We start from the raw sequence: 23,741 nt of genomic DNA, 5'->3' as shown, positions 1-23,741 counted from the left end.
TGCAGCCAACATAGTGGACTATGTGCTCGGCCTCCGCTCGCGGATGGCTGAATACATGGAAAGAGCATCTGAAAACCTTAAGGCCAGCCAAGAACTCCAGAAAGCTTGGCATGACCAAAAGGCTGTCTTGACTGTTTATCAGCCCGGACAGAAGGTGTGGGTGTTGGAGCCAGTGGCCCCAGCAGCACTCAAGGACAAATGGTCCGGGCCCTACACCATCCTGGAGAAAAAGGGAGAGGTCACCTACCTGGTCGACCTGGGAACTCCCCGGAGCCCCCACAGGGTGCTTCATGTCAACAGGCTAAAAGCATATGTCGACAGGAAGGACATGAGTTTGCTCATGGCCCTAGATGAGGGACAGGAGGAGGAGAGTGACCCTCTCCCCGACCTGCTCACTCAGAATCCTGACGATGGATCGGTAGATGGTGTTTTCTTTTGTGGCAGCCTCTCCGAACATCAACAGAGAGACTGTAAACAGGTTCTTCAGTCTTTCAGACATATGTTTTCTCTAACACCCAGCCAGACCGATTGGTGCACCCATGAGGTTGACACTGGTGACAGCCTGCCCGTGAAGAGTAAAATCTACAGGCAGCCTGATCACGTTAGAGACTGCATCAAGAGTGAAGTGCAGAAAATGTTGGAGCTGGGAGTCATTGAACCCTCGGATAGCCCTTGGGCTAGTCCCGTAGTTCTAGTGCCGAAACCTCACACCCAGGGTGGTAAGAGAGAGATGAGGTTTTGCGTAGACTACAGGGGTCTCAATGCAGTCACTAAGACTGACGCCCACCCAATACCAAGGGCAGACGAGCTTATCGATAGATTGGCTTCGGCCAACTACCTAAGTACGTTTGACCTGACAGCTGGGTATTGGCAAATCAGGTTAGCTGAGGACGCCAAGCCTAAAACCGCATTTTCAACCCCTGGTGGGCATTATCAGTTCGTGGTGATGCCCTTCGGTCTGAAAAATGCACCTGCCACCTTCCAACGGTTGGTGAATCAAGTCCTTACTGGGCTGGATGACTTCTGTGCGGCGTATCTTGACAATATCGCTGTCTTTAGCTCCACCTGGGAGGATCACCTGGTCCACCTGCGGAAGACGTTAGAGGCACTGCAAGCAGCAGGTCTCACTATCAAGGCCACCAAGTGCCAGATAGGGCAGACACAGGTTGTATACCTGGGCCACCTTGTAGGTGGAGGTCAGGTTCAGCCACTGGAGAGCAAGATACAGTCAATCAGGGACTGGGCTCCTCCAACCACCCAGACTCAGGTTCGAGCTTTCTTGGGCCTGACTGGTTACTACCGGAAGTTTGTCAGGAACTATGGTTCCATTGTGACACCATTAAACGAACTGACAAGTAAGAAAATGCCAAAAAAGGTTCAGTGGACAGCGAGCTGTCAAAAAGCATTCGATGACCTAAAGCAGGCCATGTGCACGGCGCCTATCCTCAAGAGTCCGGACTACTCCAAACCATTCATTGTCCAAACAGATGCTTCTGAGTTGGGTGTGGGAGCTGTTCTTTCTCAACTGAATTTTGATGGTCAAGACCAGCCCATTGCTTTTATAAGCAGAAGGCTGACCCCTAGAGAGAAGAATTGGTCAGCTATTGAGAGGGAGGCCTTTGCTGTGGTTTGGGCCCTGAAGAAGCTGAGGCCATACTTGTTTGGCACTCACTTCAAGATTCAGACCGACCATAAGCCCCTCTTGTGGCTAAATCAGATGAAGGGTGAAAACCCCAAACTGCTTAGGTGGTCCATTTCCCTACAGGGGATGGACTTTACAGTGGAACATAGACCTGGTACTGATCATGGCAATGCCGATGGGCTCTCCAGATATTTCCACTTAGAACAAGAAGACTCACCTGGTCAAGGTTAGCTTATTGTTCCGACGTTTGGGGGGGGGTCATGTAGGAGAGTAGGGTCTGCAATCCTATGATCACCCAGATTTTTTGCTTTTGTTTCACTGGTTTACGACTTTCTCTGGCTGTGGGCCCGCTAATCAGACCCACAGCCTGGCTGTTCTCTTTCTAAATTACGATATGTACCCTAGGTGCATTTACCAATTGGTACTGGGCCACCTTATCAGACCCCGTAACGCAGGGCATAGGTGTACCCAGGGCCGCCAGGGGCTGAAGCATGTATTATGCCACCCCTGGCTGGCCTCCTAAATTTGACACAACTGGCTGCACGACAGCTGGGGCGAAGACGTGTAACCACCCTTCGCTTTAGGTATAGTAGCTCTATATCTAACCATACAATGGACACCCGAGTTCCTATCAGTCACTCCTATGGCAGGCCTTAACAATCCTGAAGGCAGAGTGCGTGGGCTCGTGTGAGCTAGGTTCAGGCCCGAGCCGAGCCCGGTTGCAGCTTGCGGAATCAAGACCCAATAGCTGTTCCATGATAACGCGTACCATATCGGTAACTCCGGTGTCGCGTTATCAAGGCATGTCGAGTAAGGTGTCATACGAATCGGGGTGCTGCCCTCTCACCAACTCTGGCGATGAGGTTAGCATCCCACCCTTCTAGAGGGACACGACATGTACGTAACTGTGAACCCCGGTTAAAGTTAACTGAAGCCTCAGCTCCACAAAATGGATGCTGCCACCACAGACACGAGTCTGACCTCCTGCTGCTGGGAGTCCTTCCAGCGAGGAGCACTTGGACAAAGGGTTTCCTGTCGAGGGCGCTGTTCGCACCGTCCCAGACAGGGTTTGTGTATTCTGGGTAGGTAGGGCTTTGGCGAGAAGGTGACTGCGGAGTGGCACCCCGGTGCTCACTACGCATCTGCCGGTTAGAACCAGTTCCAGGGGCGACAGCCCTGGCCTGGGGAAAGTCCGGCAGGGGAGAGGGGCGTAACTACCCCCCTTCCTGGTCCCACCCTTAGGGCAGGACCTAGTCATGTACCCACCCCTTTCTTTAGGATAAAGACCGGAGCGGGGACCCTTCCAAATTAGATCATCTTTGAATCAAGAACTACTTTCTACGAAAGGACACTCAAGACTCTTCTCAAGATTTCTCCCTTGTGGCTAAGGAGTAGTCACCCTGCATCAGCAGGCACCATCTAAGAACTCTGCGGTTTGCTGCAAGTCCTTCCTCAAGGATCCGACGGCCCAGCTCGACGAGAACCGGCTTCCCTGGCACCTCTGACCTCTACCCACGTCATCAGCTCAGCTGTGATCTGTGGGTGCGACGAGACCTCGAGGGACCGGCCATCATCAGAACCTGCACGCTCTTACAAACCAGCACGACCATCGAGGTAACTCTCTGGTGAGTGCTCTGGGGTCCGAGAAGCCCCGACCCTGAGCCGCTCTAGCACCGAAGTGCAGTCTCCCAGCATCTCCACGATCTGCGTGGGGCCCTTCTGCTCGCTGCTCAGCACGTTGTCTGGTCACTCGCCGCTGGCTTGTGCCCTTCTGTGACGACATCCGAGAATCATCACTGCTGGTCTGGTTGCTCCAGACTGGCCCTTGCTTCCATCCTTGCGAGAAGCACCCCGGACCCTCCTGGTCCACTCAAGACGCCATCTTAGGCCCACCACGTGGCCCTGAGATCTGCCAAGGCTTGTTGCCCCATCCTGGGCCCAGCGACGCCGACAGCATCATCCTTCGTGGGACAGCTCGCACCTCCACGTGGTCGCCGACAACGCCTCCTGGTCTGTGAGACTGCAGAGCCTAGCGTCGCCCACTCACCTGGTCGAGGTGACGGCCAACCGGTGCCTTCCTGGTACCCTCTGACTACTGGCTAGTAGTACGAACTTGGTCCCCTCTGCTTTCAGGTTTCATCAATCTCCGATCCAGGCTTGGATCTCTACGAACTATTCAGCACTGGTCGCCGGCCAGCAACTCCTTTCTTCCGGCTCCTGGCTCGTCAGCGAAGACCCCGACGCCTGTAAGACTTGTGCAGCCGCAGCCCTCGTGGCTAGGTAACTCGGCATTTCGGTGCCTGCATAGCCTCCTTACTCTAGGGTCCCGAGTCCCTCGCTTCCGACTTGCCTTATCGGGTCCGCCCGAGACCTTAACCTTTCCGTGTCCCCGGACACTTGTTTTAATTGTGCACTTGAAGTATTTGCTAAAGAGATTTGATTTGTGCTTAGTACCCTGTCCTCATAAAGAGTACAGGGCTGTTGTGATTCTTAATAAATATCCTGTTTATTTTCATAACACTTGTGTGGTGTCCTTTCACTTGGTGTTCAAGGGGTACATGTGTGGTAAACAGCTGGCTTAACACGCCCTCTCGAGTCTTTAGCCTTAGACTGCTCGTATCCACGCTACTAGGATAGCTGGTCTATAGGTTGACTTACAACCAAACACCATAAGGGTCGTTGGAACGATACATAGCGGTCGCTAGAATAGCGAACGTTGCATATCGGGCCAACTTCTCACAGAAGCTAATTCCCTTCTCTCAGTACTACTTCTGAACAGTTTTTTTTCTGTTGATCATATAAGGCCTGGAGACAGCTGCGCTGTGAAGCCTGGCCTAATAAGAGAGCCCAAGGCAGGCCTCAACAGATCAGTGGCTGCTACGCATCCTGGCTGGCTCCAGCTACCCACTGTACTCATGATAACAGTTTGTAATGGTTTCAAATATTTAAAACTCATACATGTATGAAACCATCCTGTGAGCCACATGAGAAGGCACCAAAAGCATGTTTCTGAACAATAGCTCATGTAACTCAGTAAGTTATAAGGGCTGAATCTGGTGGAATGGTGGACTAATGCATTCCAGGGATGCAGGTATGGCCTAATGACCACAGGTTCAAATCCCATCCATCCCCATTGAGCCTTTCATCATTTCAAGGTCGATACAATAAGAAGCACTGAGTTGGGTAACTGACATTCAGTCCCGATGGGTGTACGATTATCTTATGTTAGGTCATAAATACATATTGTTCAGACATGAACAAATGGACCATCGATTTGCATTCGTCTCCCATAACCTCTGTCTGCGTTTGTACCTGCTAAATAGAGTGTCAGTGACCGTGCAAAGCTTTCTTGGGATTCTGGGAATAACCTAACCTCTATCAAGATTTGAAAACGACGCTCTTTACCAATGTATGCGTGGTATAGATTTGCCATGTTGTACCTGTTTCACGGCTGACATATGCAGACGACTCATTAAGATTCTTTAATATTCATCTATAAATGTCGGTCCCTTTTTTGTAAGGTGTTTTGTTTTTCTTTCCCTCTAAGCATTATCAGATGTTAGAAACCATATGGGACATTGGGGATAGTCTTTTGCTAAAATCATTTCATGGAACACAATTGATGATGGAACTGATCACTTTCAACCCTGGAGCTCTAGGTTATGAAATGCGCGCGGCAGAGGCCTCGCTTAGCCATCTTCACCCTACATGAGTGCACAAGCAGCGGCGGGCACTCCCTAACGCTGAAGAAGGGTTGCTCGGATTAACTCTCATTTCTACTGCCACTATATCTGGGCAGAACTGTCAGTGTTAACTAAACGCGCGCAAGAGCGTGCCATTCGCAGCACTCTTTGTCATTTTAAATACTGATGTCTCTGCTCTGCCCTCCAGGTGCGCTGAGGCACTTGACCTCCCTGCAGATTCTGCTGCTGCACAGCAACCACCTGACAAACCTGGAAGCCACAGTACAAGAACTCAAACGGATGACTGCTCTGCACACGCTAAGTAATTCGTTTTCTGATAAATCGTGCTCAGCTCAGCACAACATGTAAACATTGCCCCTCCCCCTCCCCCCCTTAGTAGGTTGGGCTTGCTGTCCGGTTGGAATTGAAAGTGCTTAGAGGTTGCCCCCCTGCCAGAACCCTCCAAAACATGAAAAATAAAACTATAATAAAACGGGTTTAAAACCCATTTTATTATAATTTTATTTTCCTTGTGCCGAGTCTTGAAGGCGGCCCACATTGATGACAGACATTGAGGAGACTGGTATGTGCACTCTCTTCACTGCACATGACGGTTTGGCCGGTCGTCTCAGGCCGGCCAAACCGTCATGCGCAGTGAAAGTTCTCTCCAACCCATCAATGCAGCTAAGTTGGAGAGAGCAGGCACAGACTCCCAGTTTGTCCTAAAGCACAAATCGAAGGCACTCAGGCAAATCCTGAAGCTGCTCTCATGCATGAGAGCAGCTTCAGGATTGGCTGCAGGGCAGGCTGGGAGCCTGTGCCTTTGGAAGAGGAGAGGAGCAGACAAGCATGATGCGATGCTGGGGGGCAGCAGGTAAGTCCTTTTTTATTTTTTACATATTTATCTCCCTTGTCCCACTTTCCACCCCCCTCGCCCGCCTCTTTTCCCTGAAATGAGCCGCACAGGTGTGATAGTAAATGAACCCTATGTAAAATCACTTCCATCTCAAGGCTTATGTAATGCTTCATATTTTAGTTTATTTTTGCAGTTTTGTATAGCACAACTTCGGCACTTGAGCGCTTTACACAAGCACCAGCCACATTACACAAGGTCAGATTCAGGGTTTTATACAGGGGACATTAAATGATTTACTCAAAATTACAGGATGTTGAACTGTCCCCTGTGACTCAAACCTGATCCCCTAGTTCCAGTAGTGGCTGGCATTGCTCATGGGTGGGGTGGCGGGCTCGAAGTGTCGCGGGGGGGGGGGGGGGGATCGCAGGGAAATAAAAAAAAAAGTAACTTACTTTCTGCCGGGTTCCCCTTCTTCTCTCCTCCGGCTCTCCTGCCTCTGACAGGAAAAGAAAGCAGGCAGCCAGGCTTCCTCCCCTAAGCCATTCACAACGCTGCAAGCAGCATTGTGATTGGGCGGAACGGCGTCTAGCCAGTTGCTAAAGGGGTGGCCATGTTTTCCATGCAGTCTGCAGGCAGAGTGTACATGACTGGTTTGGGCAGCTTGAGAGGGCCGACCAAACAGTCTTTGCGCACTGAGGAGATGGCAAACCGCTCCTCCCCCGACCTGCTCAAAGAGCAGAGCAGCCCCACCTGCCCACCATGTGCGAAGCTAGCATAAAATGGTAAAAACTTTTACCATTTTGTGTTTTGGCTTTCTCGCACTGCTAGAAAGCAGTGGGGAGACGCTCCTCGCCCTAGTGAAGGAGCCGCCCCTGAATATTTCCCTTCTATGTCTTGATAAATACCCGCTCTTGAGTCTGCTGCCCTCTACTGGCGCTACTCTGAACGTGTCCATTGAAAATATTTATGATAAGATAACGTTTATTTTCTGTGATGTACTTTAAACATTTATGAAACAAGTTTTTTACTTTGTATTGCAACATATTTTTTCCAAATAGAATGTGCAAATGTATCTCTGTAAAACGTTCCACCTTCCCCTTATTGTCAATGTGCTCCTTTTCAGACCTGTTTTATAATCCTCTTTCCCAAGACACCGGATACCGTTCTTTTGTCATTAACCACCTGCCCTCAGTGCAGCTTCTGGATCGCCAGAGTAAGTCCAATCAATGTCTTGCTCTTTTAGAAGCATCAGAAACCGGAGGTCCACAGTTAGTAATCGGGATTAGCTTAATTCTGGTTTAATAATGTTTTGAGTGAGTGTTTTCCTATCTCTATTTTTCTCTATTTATGCTGTTTCTCCCTTTGTGTAAATTATGTGCACTGTTTAAAAAAAATTGCAAAATTAAAATAAAAGTTTAAAAAATGTGCACACGTTTTAATATAATTTTACAGCAAGGCTGAGGGGCTCATATCATGCTTTCTCCACCTGCCAGCATTTGATATAACAGGGACAGATGGCAGAAAACTGAATTTACCAGCAAATTATTGGGAGTAAAAACAGGAAAAGAGAAGTAAAAAATTAGTGAAGGGCTACTCTGTGAAGCCCCTTGTACCCCAGCAGCTCGTTTGTTTGCTGCTCAGCCACAATTGAACTTCTACCCGCTATGCCTCTGCCTTCATATTGTTATAGTTGATTGTCTGCTGTTTAAAATCTAAGTAGGCTTGCATTACACACCAAGGAACAGGTAATTTGTCTTCTGTCTCGTTCGATTGTTTCAGGTTTCATTTTATGTTATGTGAACTGTTTTGTTATCCAATTGAGAACTTTCCTAGTTCTTAAGCAATAGCTACAGCCTTCTAGTTTCTTTGGTTTGGAAACAAGCACTGGCAAAACCAATAGGTTTGGTGCTGTCAGCCATCCTTGTGGCTTCGTCATTCCTTGGTTTGTCTTGCTTTTTTTAAAACTTTATATTTGAGGAGCTGCCATGCCCTCAACTAGCATAGTGATATTAATAAAAATGAGGGCTTTGCCCTGCTGTCATCCTGAGTCTATACTTTATTTCTAGGCAGGACATATTTCGTCTAAACATGATATAATATGGATATAATATGTAATATTTATGGCATCCCTTCACTTGCTGTAATACATTTGCTACTATTGAAATTCTATGGGCCCTATCTGAAGTTTGTCAGACTATACTCCACCCATCAGGGTGGCTGTGGACATTACATCCTCCACCCTGACAGACTACCTTCTGTCAAATTTAGAGATCATCCTAGCCCAGATGTGATCTCAGTATGATGTCAGGAAAGTATCAAAAGTTTAGTGGACATATGCCTTCCATTTTGATGGCTGTCCACCTAACTTCAACTAAGTTTTTGATTTTCAACTACAAATTCCAAAAGACTTTGTTGTTGAAATAATGACCACCAACCCCAGGGCGTTTTGTCCTGGGTGCGGTGGTCATTATATGATTGTCTCACCACCAGGTTTTATCTAGCAGTGACAGCAGAAAAAAGTACTTCACACCGTCCACCCAAATTAGGTGCCTATTAGGATGGAGGACGGACCAGCGTCCGTCCGCCACCCCAGAGGTGGAGGGACCGTCCGCAGGGGCAGCGGCGGTCCCTCCATACCAATTAGGATGTGACCGCCACCCTGGGGGTCACATCCCGTATCTTAACATTGCGGCGGGTGCTGCTTGAAGCAGCACCCGCCGCAAGGTTAAAAATGCATGCTTTGCATTTACATGCACAAAGCGGCAGGCACCGCGCGGTGCCTGCCACTTTGTGCATGCAAATCCAGGGGGCTACCATAGCTACCCCCCATGTGCACTCCCCCTTCACCCTGGGGGCCCGCGTGGGGCCCCAAGAAGCAAAGGTCCACATGCTTTTCCACAGCGGAAAATCTGCTGCGGAAAAGCATGTTTAAACACACATCCTGATTTGGCTGACGGTGTCTTGCAGACACCGCTACCAAATTGCGGTCAACACCCCGCGGATCAGCGGCGGACGGACCTGCCGTCCGCCGCTATTCCCACCACCATCACAATCTGGCGGTGGGTGTTTTCTGTGACCGCGGCGGTGAATCCGCATCCTCCGGGCCGGCGGTGGCTTCCACCGGCCCGGAGGATGCGGATTCACCGCCATTATAATCGACCCCTTTGTTTGGTGGTGTAATGCCTTACCTCCAATGGCCCGTACTACAGGCTGTTGGAAGAAGCTTGCCTTCCATTCAGCCAATGAGGGAGGTCTCCATTGATGGAAAGCTGGCGGTCCTCCCGGTCCTATATAGGGTAAACAGATTATAATTTTGGTGGACAGAGTACTCATAACTTTTTCAAAAGAGTACCCTGTCCACAAAACTTTATTACCACCTCCTTTGTTGTGCATTGATTAATCCAGCTGAAATTGGTTTTATGACTAAAACAATTTCTTTAATTTGAACAGAAGTTACACTAAAGGAAAAGAAAGCTGCCTTTATTACATGCAACCCGAAAGAGGCCAGTGTCCTTCAATCCTTAGCTTTTGGGCGGAGATCAGGCACACCGCTGGTTCCTAAAAGTGCATCATTTTTTCACAGACTACCGATGTATCGATTAAGGACTCAAACAGGTAATGGTGGAAAATGTTGATTTAGCATGTTTCAAATGTCTTTAATGAACTGTTTTCAACAGCTGTTTGAAACGAGGAGGAAGAACAGGTTTTCGACTTTAACGACTGATTGACAAAGCTGCTTGCAGTTGTTAGTCTGACTTACCTGTTCAGTTGTGAATGAAATGTCATTCTTGTAATTCATTAAAACATGTTTTGCACTCCTAAATGGATTTACTTACACAGGGGTTTCCGTGTGAGTAAATATTCCTGTTTGGGTGGGGAGCGGGATTTGCAGGACGGGAATGCCCTCGAATTTTGTAAACATATGCAAAATCACATTTTGTGGGTGTTCATGAACACTTTTCTGACAGTACGCACTCAGCAAATGGCCAGAAATTAATTATTTCAGGGCAGGATTAAATCCATTTCCTGGATGGGAAAAGAACACTCTTCAAAATCAGTGGGGGTGTTGTGGAATGGGGTGTGCCAAGGGAAACATGTTTTCTTAGTGCAGAAAAAGTAAGCTGGGAAGTTATCTAGGTTTCTTTTCCTCAGCTGAAAATGTACTTGTGTGTATTTTCATGCCAAAAATGAATTAACAAAGTATTATCCGAATTATGCCAGGAAAGCTGTGACTGGTCATGCTTCCACGCGCTAACTAGACTCTTTTTCGAATTCCAAACAGTTGTAATCTGCACCACTGCAAGGTAGTATATAGGGGGTACGGATTAACCGTTTTTTTATGAGGCTATACGTTGTTGTTTAGTGTTACTCAAACTAGTAATTGACACTTCCGGAAGGAAATAGTGTATTGTAGGAGTGAAAATAAAAATTTATAAAAGCACAGTCAGGAGTGTTTAAAATGTGTGAATTTCAAGTGACAACGAAGGAGAGATTTGCATAGTTTTGACTAAGCTAACATGTAATTTTTTTTTTTTAGCTATATTGAATGATATATTTTTAAATTATTTGTGGTATCGCAACAGACAACAATGAATGTTGCAAATAGTTTGTTTATAAAGTTCATGTGGCAGTGGTGGTCTGTGTGGGGGTGGGGGGATGGTTACACTACCCAATATGTTAAGTAATTAGTGCAGAGACCCAAAGTCTTTCTAAGGAATTTGGCACGGCCAACTGGTGGGGTTTTGGAGTACCAAAGTATCTTATTGTTGAATCCACCTGATGCCTCTTTCTTCAACCACCCCATGCTTCTTGCCTCATTATCTCACTACAGTAGGCTTTTGTCTTCTGTACTTTGTCCCTTTGTCATTGTTTACCTATCTTTCAATCCTTCTTTTCCTCCTTCTTTCTCCCTTGTTGTTGGTCAAAGTCTAATGATAAAAATAAGTCCTGCTTCCCAAAAATTAGTACAGATACAGTGTCCATAATCTGCAAATTCCATCTCAAGTTCAGCGGTGGAAGTAGTGGGAAAAAACTTGGACGGCAGTGTGGCCTGGTTTATCCCAATGCGGAAAACCGAGCCTCTCTTGACAGCCAAGGTCAAGTCTAACTGAGATGGCAGTGCCATGGGTTGTAGCGATCAACCACTGTAAAGTCCAAACTTAGTTCTAAAAATTGGCAAACCTGTTAAAAAGTAACGCTAACTGTTTTAATGACATTGAATGGGGGCAATTCAACCGGTGTCACAAGTCATCTTTTCTAAAGGTCTCTTTAGCATGAGTTGGTCCATCGGCAGCCACATGACTGTAAAACTTGAAAGAGCACATAATCAAATACAGTTTGGAGTGAACAAGTTACCTTCTTTTTTAGAGTACAAACTTCAACAGAGGGTAGAGTCCTGAAGTCTGATCTAAGAAAGGCTTTCCAGCATTGGATGTGTTGGAATGGCTGGGCTGTGAAGAAGATCAAAGAAAAACACAAAGCTTCCAGCTGGATGTTCCTCACTGGCCCTTGCAGCATGGCGTTAGTATGCAATATTAGATACACCAGGCTTCTTTTCATATTAGGTTTCATAGAAATTGCAGAGTTATTTTTTTCCCAGGGTAAGATTAGAAGTTTAGTCCAAACAGGTTTAGGACACACGTGAGGGAGTTTATATTGAGGTGCTCCGTTCTTCCGCTGGATCTCAGAAACATTGTCCATTAGAAGCAGCAAAGTTTTACAGATGGGTGATGGTTATCACTGTTCACTGGAAACCGACAGTTGAGTATTTTTACACTTTGATTCCTGCAGACCATGTGTCCGCTCCAAAGTCCTCTTTTCGTATCTCAGGATCTTACCGTTGCTCAAGATGGCCCTTTCTCCAGCTCTGCCAAGTCTGTCTAAAATTAAAATAAAGATTATCAAAGTGGCTTGTTGGGGGGAAATGATTTTTGGAAAAGAAACAGTGGGGTAAGGAAACCTGCAAAAGCAAGGTTAGAAATTAGTTTATGTTTTACTTCTTATCCCCACACGTCTCCCAGTTCTAAGATTTTCCTCACTAATCACTTGAGTGACTGCTTGCATCCCCTGGATGTGAAAGAGCCTTCTGCTGAGAAATAATGAACGACGACAGTTTTTATACATTGTACTTCCGTTTTACAGTGTGATCCTGGAATTAATTCTACTGCATTTCCTTTTGAAAATGCTGCAGATCTTGAGTTCATGTACTCTTCAACAACAGTCATATTAAATAAACCAGCAGTTTCGAACTCCTCTTGGAAGCCTTAATTAGACACAAGTCTCCAAAATGAAGTGAAGTTAAGGTTTGAGGGCTCTGCACAATATTGTTCCATCAAATTGACCTTCCCAGGTTTTCTGTAGGCCACAATCTACTCTGCAATTTCAAACACACAAACTAACCAATATATCGAATATGGCTAAATAAAGATTGCTTTTTGCAATGTTGAAAGTCAGAAAACCTCCAAACACTGTTTGGAGTAAAAATAATGGCATGTAGAAACATTCTTATCAGCACCCAAAGCATTGTAGTCTTCTAGAATGAAGTGCTTCAGATTTCCAGTTGAGTGCTGCTGTCACAAAGCTTTCCTATAGGAAATCCAAAGAATACTGAGCAGCATTATTGCGAGTGTGGCTGTATTTATAGGGAAACCACACTCATGATGGCTACTCTAAGACTTTTGGGACATATAGTCCCGAATCCATTCACACCACTGACACCTCCACTAGGTCCTTTTGTGATAACGCATAGGTTGGAAATTGCTCATAGCTGCTGCCACACGACCCATTAAGGTAATGGAATACATTTTAGATGCAACTAGGGAACGGTGTGTCCTGCCATAGGCCTGGAACCATCAGCCCAATCCCTTTATATCCAATATCTTTAGAATACCACTCCTCCTTTCCACAGAAAGACACTAGGCACAAAGCATACTGCTCCACAAGAAGTATTCACTGCAGAGATCTCTGGATCCCCTTTTATTTCTGCTAAGTTATCATTCATGCTTCCTGGCAAAAAAAGGCATGTCTTGCAAGCATATATCGCTGTACTGTCCTTGGAAGGAGGTGAGTAAACTGACTTTGCAAGCTCTGGTTTGTAGGTTAAGCCTAGCAGTGACTCTAGGGCAAGGCAAACAAGAAGAGAAATCCAGGATTTCTCTTCTTGACTTCTCTGCTATCAAATGAAATGTCGTTCAAACTTACATTTCGATAATGTTTATCCCTAGCATTATTGCTGCAAATTATAAGCCATCAAGGAACACATCCTTGTCTTTCACTGAGATTTCCCTGAGCACTACAGTATCATATCTGCAAATTCTGCAGTTTGATTTGGGATAGCCTAAGTTGCTCATCCTACTCTCTCTTAATTCCAAATTGGCAGACTTCACAACCTCTTGCATTGGCCTCTCTTTTGTCTTTACCCCTTGAACATCAAAGAAGAGGTCCCTTCTGAGCTAGATGAGTGCTCCCTATTGGAACTGGGACTAGTAGACTGAACTTCTCCTTGTAAGAATAACAACAATACTCCTTGAGCTAACTTTTGCTCTGATGGCTCTTCCTGGGCTGGCCCTGACATGATATTCAAAGCAGGCCTTCACAAGCAGACTTGTGTACATTTGGATAGGATACTCAAGCCAGAACCAAACAAGGCTCTATGTATTGATGTGACTGAATTAAAGTACTATGCTTCTGGACAGATAAAATATTATTTATACGCACAATTTTACCAAACTAATTTCAGATGAGTAGGTTGATAAAGCACTCCTTAGACTTACAGTTTTTGTGTATGTGGGCGCATCACTGGGAAATCTTGAAAATATGTTCATGGTTTAATCCAGAAGTTATTGGCAACTTTGTGTCATGTCATATATTCTGGCAGGGCCCAGAACAAGTGCATAACAAGGCACTTGGATGAAAATTTGCATTTTCCTCGCTTCTATTTTAATTGTAACAAAGTGTTTTGTAAAGGCTTTTTGCCCTTTGTGCAAACAAACTCTTTAAAAACACTGTGTCTCGTTGATTTTAATTGTAAAATAAAAATGTAGTCCTTTTGCACAGACCAAAATGCCTTGGTGATGCTAATACAAACTTACACTACCAGGGAGGAGGAACTTCCTTGTCCAAGTTAAATCCATTAAACATTCTGAGGCACAAATAGCCTTCAGCTGAACAGTATGCTTGGTCAGTGTTACGGGCAGCCATAAAAAAAGCCTTGCATGAGATAAGTTTCAGGTCACGCAAGACTACTAGCTCAAAAATGTGTCTATTAATGTGGCCAGGATGCGGTTGAGGTGTCAAGAGACGGTCAGGCACCTGATCAGAGGGAACACATGCTCAAGGCAAGCTAAGCGTCTTTTGATGTCTCCAATGACAGTAGTGAACAATTCTCCAGCCCTCTCTCAGAAGACCTTCATGGGCTCAAATTAAGTCTTGCAGTGATTCATCTGTATCTTTTCTAAATTGTGTGGTAGTTGTTCTCAAGGGAATAGTGATGAGGAAGGTGATGCAGTGATGGTCAGACCAATCACAGGGGATGATAGATTCCAATTGGGTAGAGTTATCTTTTGAGATGATAAGAGCTAAGATCTCCCTCTTGTTGTATATGGGGCTATCACAAATTTGTATAAAGTTAAGATCCGTAAGAAATATTTAAGGCTGGTAACTATAGGGTCATTTAGATCCCACCAGTCTCCTAGGAATATTTGAGTGCCATGTTGACCAGTGTGTGTTGTGATGATATCCATGATTTGTTCTACAAAGGAGAGATTATCACCGGCAGTTTGCAGAGGGGATCATTGTTGCAGGCAATTTCAATACATAGATATTCACATGATGAAAGAACAGGGGACTGTAACTGTTTAACTGAAAGGCTGTTACAGTGAATAAAAGTGGTGCCAGCCCCTAGTCTGATAGGTCTATCTAGTCTAGTGATATCTTAACTAGGAGGGACTAGAATGTCAAGGATAGGTGCAGAGGAGTCATTCAGCCAAGTTTCTGTCAGGATCAAGAGGTCTAGATCATGTGCTAGGATGAGATCTACGAGGTCAGCTGCATGTCTAACAGCCAATCTACAATTGAGAAGAATGCATTTAGGAAAGGCATTAGGGATGTCTTTTGGAGTCTGGGTAAGTGTAAATCTCTTGAGGGTATGTTTATTTATCATTCTGAGGTTGGATTTGATGTTTCTGTGAGGGTTTGTAGAGATAGATTGGATTTGACTCTGATTGTCAATATTCTCATGGTGTAGAGAGTTGTATGATAGTAGGAGTGATTCGGTATCTTCCTCTGATAATGAGTTTCGATCAGAGGATCTTAAGGGTCTAGAGGGTACATTGGGGCAGGGAAGTGTTCTCCAACTCAGAAATTGGTACTTCGGGTCAGATGAGGACAGGGTGGGTGTAGGGAGAATTGGAAGCATTGAAGGGAAAGAGTTAAGTTGTTCGCAGCCAGGCGAGGTTGAACTGAGCTGCTTTCTTATCCCATAATTGGTAGTCGACTTAATGGTAAGATGTATAAGACTATGTAAGTCTTCGGTTATTTGATGTAATGTTTGTGCGATCTCATCCATCCAAGATGCTAGTAGGATGTGTGAGGATAAAGAGGGGGCTTGATTTATGGGGAGAGGGGTAGATGGAGTTTTGGAATCTATGCTGGTCCGGTATGTTTGACTAGCAAGTAGCGATGTGGGAGAAGTGGCATCAGCCTTGTCATCTTGGAGTGCTGGGAATGTAGCAGGTGTGGTGTTGAATCCTGGGTAGGCGTTGAGCTGTTGGCCAGGGGTGTGTGCGAGTAGTGATAAAGGATCTGAGGAGTCTGAGGGCTTCTGATTAGTTCGTAGGGGGTTAGTGTGAAGTGAGGGAGGCAGGGTGAGTGACTGGTTGAGGTCTGTGATATTGGTTGTAGTCTTTGGTACTTCTATGGATTGTAGAGAGAGGCGGTGGATAGGCATGTCAAAGGAAGTGAATGGTTACCATGGCTATATGGTTCAGTAGTGTTTGCACTTGGTGTGCAGTGGGAATGTGGTGTGGTATAACGAGCAGATAGGGGTTGGTTAAGATCCCCTTGAAGGTGAGTGCCTGTTGCACGCCTGTATAGAGCTGCCTTGGGAGAAGTAGGGCATATTCGTGGATGCAGCTTTTTTGATATAGGGGAACATTTTTCTCAAATAGCTGTGGGTTGTCATCTGATGTTTCAATGAGAATTGTCCCATAATTATAGATGGAGATGGAGGGGGTTACTGAGAGTCTTGAGTCATGGGGAGTTTTAAGGATGTGGAGATCTGGAGCAGAGAGAGAGAAAGGCTTTCCTCCAACGTGCCCTTCTTCTCATATAGAGGATGAAGTCACAAGTGTTTTATGCAGAAGTATGGGTCAGAGATCAGTGTTTCAGGAAGGGCTTTTAGTAGTCTGTGTTTAAACTTCTTATCCGCATTTTTTGTAATGTTTGGAGGATAATTTATTTTATAAACATGTTTGCCAGATTTTACTAGGCTAGTCAAAGGTTCCATAGCTGAACAAAATGCGTCAAGCAGGTTTTTAAAGTGCACACGATCAACCTTAGGAATGATGTGAGGCAAAGTTTTGAGTCAGGTATTCGTCTTTCTCATGTTGTGAGGCGAAGGTGTGAGTCCATTACACATCATTATAGGTGAGTGTGAGAGAAGGCTGGGGAAGGTGAGGGACCAAAGTGTTGACCTGATATCTATGAGTGAGTCCTCTAGGGCCCGCCAAGATAGTGAACAGCGATGACGAATGACATCAAGTTACTGGGGATCGTGCGAGTGAGCAAATTCAATATTTTTATAGGTTTCTAGGATAGGTCAAAGGCAAAAACATTGAGTTGGATAACTAAAACTGTAGATCCTATTCTGTTATCTGCTACACCGACTAGTATACAGTTTATGATAATAGTCATAGCTTGCACGCAATTTAGGTCCAGTTCCAGTATAAGCATTGCAAACTAGTACAGGCCCTCTGATGATAAAACATGTTTACAAATAGTTTAACCATGGAGTTGCAGGAGCTCAAGGTGACATTTAAAGAGGGCTCCATGTTTTAGACTGTATGCCTGGATAGTTCTTGTCCTCTTTTTATTTTTAGTTAAAGGTGGAGTAGTTTTTGTTCTGAAAAAAAAAAAGGTGGAGTAGTTTCTTCGTCTATCTCTATAGGCTGAGTTAAGGCCCATCCTTTGTTAGTGGCGCGCTTGACTTTCAGAAGAGGCAAAGGTAGGGATTGGTTATACACAGGCGAGTAGTAAGCGAGATAAAAGGGGGGGGTATCATTTACCCAGCAAAATGGAGACAGATGAAATGAACGTCTTGAGATCCACCAAGTGCACTGAAAGAATATGCTGCTTTCCGTTCTTGCACAGTGCGACTTCCCTCCGGTGGTGTACGGCGAGGTGAAGGGCATCTCACAGGGATCGCATCCCTCCGTAGTGTTTCGGGAGTGCACTTCAAGATGAAAAAAGAATAAAGGGAAGCAAACTCTTCCTGTAGGATTTCCCACTCATGCTGAGAGGGAAAATGCTTTCTCAGGCTATCTGCAATGGTGTTGTCCATTCCCACAAGGTGAGAGACCAATAGAAACATGGCAAACTCTAAGGGCCATTCTTAAGACTTCAAGTAAGTGGTGACACATTGCACTCCTGCATGGAAGAGATTTGTAGGCTTTTCTCTCATAACTGTTTTCAATGCTAGAAAGATCAAATTTAACTTCAAATCATGTAGGTGTAAGGGTGAATCTAACCTGTTCCTTAACTTGCTGATGAGTACTTTGCGAACATATAAACTCCTGTTTGACCTGACTGCCTCAGGGTGGTCTTACCCCAAACCTTTTGCCTACTTACCTCCAAAAGTGTTGATTTTGTGTTTGTTGGCCCAGTGGTGGAGCTAGTCTTTAGGTCTCCATTGGCGGCCCCTGCATTTGCCTTCTCCAGTGGCCTGATCAAAGAGCGGGGGATGGGGCTGGCTATTCATATGACCGCCACGGCTGCAGGTAGGTGGGGGGTGCTGCTGATTCTTGCAGCCATGAGGGCCTCAGGTAAGAGAGAGGGAGGGTGGCCGCCACCCCCATAACTCGTGCCGCTTGAGCCAGTACCCCCACCCCCCAGCTACGCCACTGTGTTGGCCATAGGACCCTGTGCACTTTATCACTGCTGACCAGTGCTTGTGTTCACCGCTCTAAACATGGGTTTGATTGGCATAACCATGATTGTCATATTTAATTTACTAATTTACCTACAAGTCCCAAGTAGAATACACTACATGTGCCCATGGCCTGTACATTAAATGCTACTAGTGGGCTTGCAGCACTGCCTGTGACACCCACTGAAGTAGCCCTTAACCTTTAAAAATATATTGAGCCAGCCAGTAGAGAACCTGTTTGTGCAGTTTTAAACTGCCATGTCAGCCTGGCAAGTTAACCCTCTTGCCAGGCCCAAACCTTGCCTTTTAATACATATGTCACCCCTAAGGTATGCCTTGGACAGCCCAGAGGGCAGGATACAATGTATTTAAAAAGCAGGAGATGTACTCTTAGGTTTTACATTACCCAGTAGTGAAAAACTCTTACATTCGTTTTCCACTACTGAAAGGCCTATCTCTGTGATAGGATAACATTGGGATTAACTCATTACATTTCTTAAGTGAAATTTCCAATTGCGAAGAGATATCTCTTCAGGTCTGGGGTCCCTGGAATCACAATTTAAAATCCAAACTTATGGTGAAATCGGATTTTAAAATGCCGTTCTGAAAATGCCACTTTTAGTAGGTGGGCATTTTCTTACTTTAGCCATTTGGTGCCTACTGCCTGTTTCTGATCACATGTCTGGGATGGGTGACAAATGCCTTTGTGTATTCCGCCTAGACAGCCACACACAATAGGAGCTTAGTTGTGACTTGATGGGCCATATCAGTGTAAATCTACCTTTGTGAATCAGTCCCAAAGTCTTTTTTTCTGCAGTGCCTTCTCTTTGACTGCTAGTTCGTTTCTGAGAAAGAGGAGGCTAATGTCAGGAATCTATAGTCCACATTTCTTAAAAGACTGAAGGCATTTATCAGATGAAAGAGATGAGGTAGTTTTCGTAGTAAATGTTGCATGGCTCTCAGCTATTTGGCTGTGATAATCACTAATTTCTTACTGATGCATGACTTTGTCAGTTGAGGTATCAGACTAGTTCTTCTCATCAAAAGGAAGTGCAATCAACTTTACTTGGCCTACTGCTTAAGAGCCTAACATTTGAGATTTGATTGTTATCATAAGGAGCTATATGTTCCTGTGGCAGTTTCAATGAAACCTGAGACATCAGCAGTTCTGCATGAAAGCTTCATCGTTCCCGGTTAGGAATAAACAAATAATCCTCCTAAGCATAGACTTGGAAGAAGGAAGCATATTGGTCGAACTCTTGTCACAGATGCAGACTGTTACTGTCTATGATCATATTGGCAATGGCTTACCTGAAGGAAAGACTATGGAATTGGTACATTTTCCTACCTGATGTTTGGAGACACTTGAACTTCTTGTACATGTGGGAAGGCTTTGTCTAGCACTGCAAGAAAGTGACCATCACATACTGATAAATACTAAGTCTCTTTGGACTTATTTTTTGTTTTGAAAGCCCGAGATTGAAAGCTCAGAGACTAGACTTTCCTGATCATGTTTGAGGACTAGAGGCTCAGTAGCCAGACCAAGCATAAGTGAGGAGCAGTTGCCACCACCAATTCATAAATACCCTGATTTTCTAGCAGCGGTACCAGCCCACAGTTTGCAGTTGTCTTTCAGCTATTGGTAGTTACTGTTTGCTACCATTTAGTCAGGAGCAGCTGCTTCTTGGGATTAATTCCAATTAAAAAATCACCTGCCCCTAAGACCCTTGGTAGGGAGAGGTTGAGGGGTGATTCGTGTTTCTGACATTCAGGTTTGCATGCAAAGCATCAAAGATGGAGTCCAAGTTTTAGATTGAAGACCAGATTCTACACTTGAGACTGAGGAAGATTCTTACAGTGAGGAGCTATTCTCTACCTTTGTTTGCAAAGGAGAGCCACAAGATTGCTGCCCACTGCTCCTGGGCTACCTTCTGTACTTTTCAGGCTCTCTCCAGTGCAGTAATCCTTTTGTGGATTTCATCCCCATTCTGATAGGGAGGGACAATCTTGTTAAGGTTTCTATGGTCATACGACCTATCCCTACCACTAGGGACATTGCTGCCACCATGGGGCTCTAGCCCCATCTTTTTTCTTGCTTTTTCAAGCTCTAGGGTCTACTTTTCTAAGGCTACTTGTGTCTCCTTATTCTCAGCTGGGCTTCTTTCATCCTAGCTTGGTGCTTCCTCTTCTCTAGGGAGGTACTCCTCCTATAAGAATAGGCAGCGGACCCTATAGATACCAGAATGATTAGACTCCACTGAAGGAGATCTGGCCCTTCTGGGCACACCATCAACTCTAACTGGGGGGACAAAGACAGGGCCACATTAACCATCCTCCTCTCCAGGCAGAACTGGATTCCCCAGGTCTAGATCATTATCGATGGCCTGGTCTTCATCAGTGTCAGAGTCCTGGTGAGGCAGCCTACCAGGGTTCTCTTCCTCTGATGTACCCATCCCAATGCCTACCCTGCTTTCTTAAACATCAAGCAATAACACCTCTATAAGGCGTTGGGTATTGGGATTCTGTCCTGGCTTCAATTTCCTCATGGCACACAGAGCCCTTAACTCTTGGAAAGGGAATGTGTCATACTTAGATGTCTGTACTTGACTGACATCAGGAACAGACCCACTAGGTCCTTCCTTTGAAGACATGACTAGTGAGACGTGGCCATGACTAGTGAGGTGTGGTGTATGCACCTACCTACAGTATTTGGTTTCCTACTAAACCTCTCTTAAGCTGTGGTAAGGGTGTGCTAGGCCCTTAACACACACAGCTCTAAGTTCAGTAGAACTTACTGTCTTATAAGCTTGCATTATATGTACCTATGGTACCTTTAGTGGTTTTTTAAATGATCAGTCTTCAAGATTATCTGGTAAAACAATGCAAGCTGGAATCCCACACGCTGCACACCAAGGTGAGAAGTTGACCTGGCATATGATGTCCACTATTCTAGTGGGCACCTTGCACCAGTCCAAAAGACAACCTTTATAGAAAGCTATCCTTGTGGTAGCTGTGGAGAGCAGCCCTCAGGCTAAGTCTTGAAGGAATGTAAAGCAGCTTGTTTTACCAGTCTATTATCTCTTGAATGACCAAATAAAAAGAGCACCACACCAGGTATATATATATAAAATATATGCATTTATTCTAAACACACCCCTCTAGTCTCTTTATGAGGCTAGAGGCAAAAGTACAATACAAGAACTTAAATAGCACACAGTAAATTAGCACAGTATACGGTTTGCCCTAGGGTCCTCACAAACCATATACTAAGAAAGTGGTATAAGTACCGCTCTCAACATAGAGACCAGGCCCAGAGCCTGTAGAACCGCTGGGGCAACCAGGAACCACTCAAGGTAGAGACGCAGGAGACCCATGGTGGACGCGTGCAGTGTCTAAACACAGCTGCAAATCACCAATGACTTCTATGGAGAAAGTTAGAGTTACAATTTTTAAGAATAGAGACACTTAGGAGCGGACTACGGTGAAACCCTTTCAGTACTTGACACTTTGAGACTCAACACCCACAGGAGCACCGAAGTACTCCGGTTACCTCACCCAGGGAAGCCGGGTGCATAGGTGTCTTTTTGTGTCCGGTTTTGTCATCGATTCCAATGGAGAGCTGCAAAGAAGTGTTGCAGGCGTGTAGGTGAAGAGTGTCCGGATGGATCCAAGGGTGGATCGGAGATCTGAAGAACCTGAAAGCAGAGTGGACAGAGTTTGGGTCACTAGCCAGTGACCAGGAAGGTGACAAGAAGATGCCAGCCGATGTTGGATGCTTTCAAGTGATGAAGGTGAAGCTTGACTCTTCAGCCACAAGGTCCAGGAGGCATCGAGGGCAACCAGGAGCTGGATACGAGCTGCAGCGTCGGTATCCGGACAAGCCTTGGCAACAGCAACCCACGCAAGATGACAAGATTGGCCTCAGAGCAGACCAGCAAGATCTGAGGGACTCACCCTTTGGAGGGGAGTCAGGGCATGTCTGGAGCAACCAGAGAAGTCCAAGAAACAAAGAATTGTCCTTCATGGGGACCCACCAGTCGACGGACTAGGGATCGCGAAAGCGCCTCGAGCTGAAATGCTGAAAGCGGGCCCACGGAACACTCGTAGGCCCACAATCTTCGATGCAAAAGGTGCTCAGGGCTTGAACTACAAGTAGCACAATGCACAACTTCAGGAAAGCTCGGGAAGTCGATGCACTAGCAAATGTACAGGATGGCCAGAAGTTCCGGTCCCACGTCTCTCGTGATAGCTACAGGTCTCAGCTTCGCTGGGGACTCGTGTCAGCCTCGGAGATGTCTGGAAGTCCATGTCCTGTGTCGCAGATTCTTCGGGATCCATTGGGAGCCTTGAAAATACAGACCGGCAAGCTGCTTCTTTGGTGCCTGTTTGAAAAGGGGAGCCACTCCTTGACCCCAAGGGAGATTTCTTCCATCTTCCAGTCGATATGGAATGTTGAAGGTCCAAGATTTCCGTATCAGTGGTTCGTCCAGGATAATCTAAAGTTTTAGTGACTGGGTTCCTATACTTCTACTAAGTTTAGGGGTTGGACTAACTCTAGGGTCCCACCTGCTGAGTGCCCCAGCAACCGGTTTGAACTAGGAAATGCACTGGGACACCTTGTGTGCCCCAGGCACTGTCTGAAAAGCATTCACTGAATGCAACCCACCCTGCCCCAATACACTAAAGCCTGTCTGGAGAGGTGCTGGCACCTCCAACCCTGGACAGGAAACCTATTGTCCAGGCCTCCCCTGCCGGAGCTTCATCCAGCAGCAGGAGGTCAGACTTGTGTGTCTGGCAGCAGCATCCATTTTGTGATGCTGGGGCTCTTTTAAACATTTACCAGGTAAGTAAGTGTGTACATGTCTTCTCCCTCTAGAAGGGTGGAATTCTACCCCCGCCGCCAGAAATGGCGGGCGGTGGGGTAGGATTCCAAAGTGTTTGACATCAAACACAACATGTTTTGATAAAACCATTCCAAAGTTAGCATTAACCGCGAGGATTATAATGCATTTAAGAGTATATGGTATGGCTATATCATAGAACAGCTATAAGGAAGGGTTTCCGAAAGCTGCAGAGGGGCTCAGCTCATGCTAGGGCACCCTCTCACACAAAACCAAGCACTCTGCCTTCAGGATTGTCAAGGCCTGCCATAGGAGTGGCTTATAGGTTTATATGTGTCTATATATATATATATATATATATATATATATATATATATATATATATATATATATATTACCTACTGGCTATCGCCAGTAGGTATATATAGTTAGGATTAATTCCCTATGGGATTTCTGAAAATTCTATGTCTAATAACTTTGGCGTTTGTGGACGGAATCGGCTGAAATTTTCAGGAAAATGGCACATTTTGTTTCTGAGCAGCCCCTGAAAATTTGGTGGGGTTTCGTCAAGGGGGGG

General features: G+C 45.6%; 1 protein-coding gene across 1 annotated transcript in view; it reads left to right on the top strand.

The window, feature by feature from the left end:
• LOC147666678 (leucine-rich repeat-containing protein 72-like) overlaps positions 1-9,796 on the top strand; it is a gene marked incomplete at its 3' end in the record, with an annotated part of 73,810 nt that extends 64,014 nt beyond the window's left edge. Inside the window, exons 6-8 of the mRNA XM_086948975.1 lie at positions 5,534-5,647; positions 7,305-7,394; positions 9,632-9,796. Of these exons, the coding sequence (XP_086805101.1) occupies positions 5,534-5,647; positions 7,305-7,394; positions 9,632-9,796 (369 nt within the window). The remainder of the gene's footprint in view (positions 1-5,533; positions 5,648-7,304; positions 7,395-9,631) is intronic.
• Positions 9,797-23,741: the final 13,945 nt, after the last annotated feature.

This window comes from Lissotriton vulgaris, unplaced genomic scaffold, assembly GCF_964263255.1.
Source record: "Lissotriton vulgaris unplaced genomic scaffold, aLisVul1.2 SCAFFOLD_1297, whole genome shotgun sequence".
NCBI classification, from domain to species: Eukaryota; Metazoa; Chordata; class Amphibia; order Caudata; family Salamandridae; genus Lissotriton; species Lissotriton vulgaris.
The sequence above is the reverse complement of the archived record's forward strand: the minus strand, read 5'-3'. Positions and strand labels throughout refer to the sequence as shown.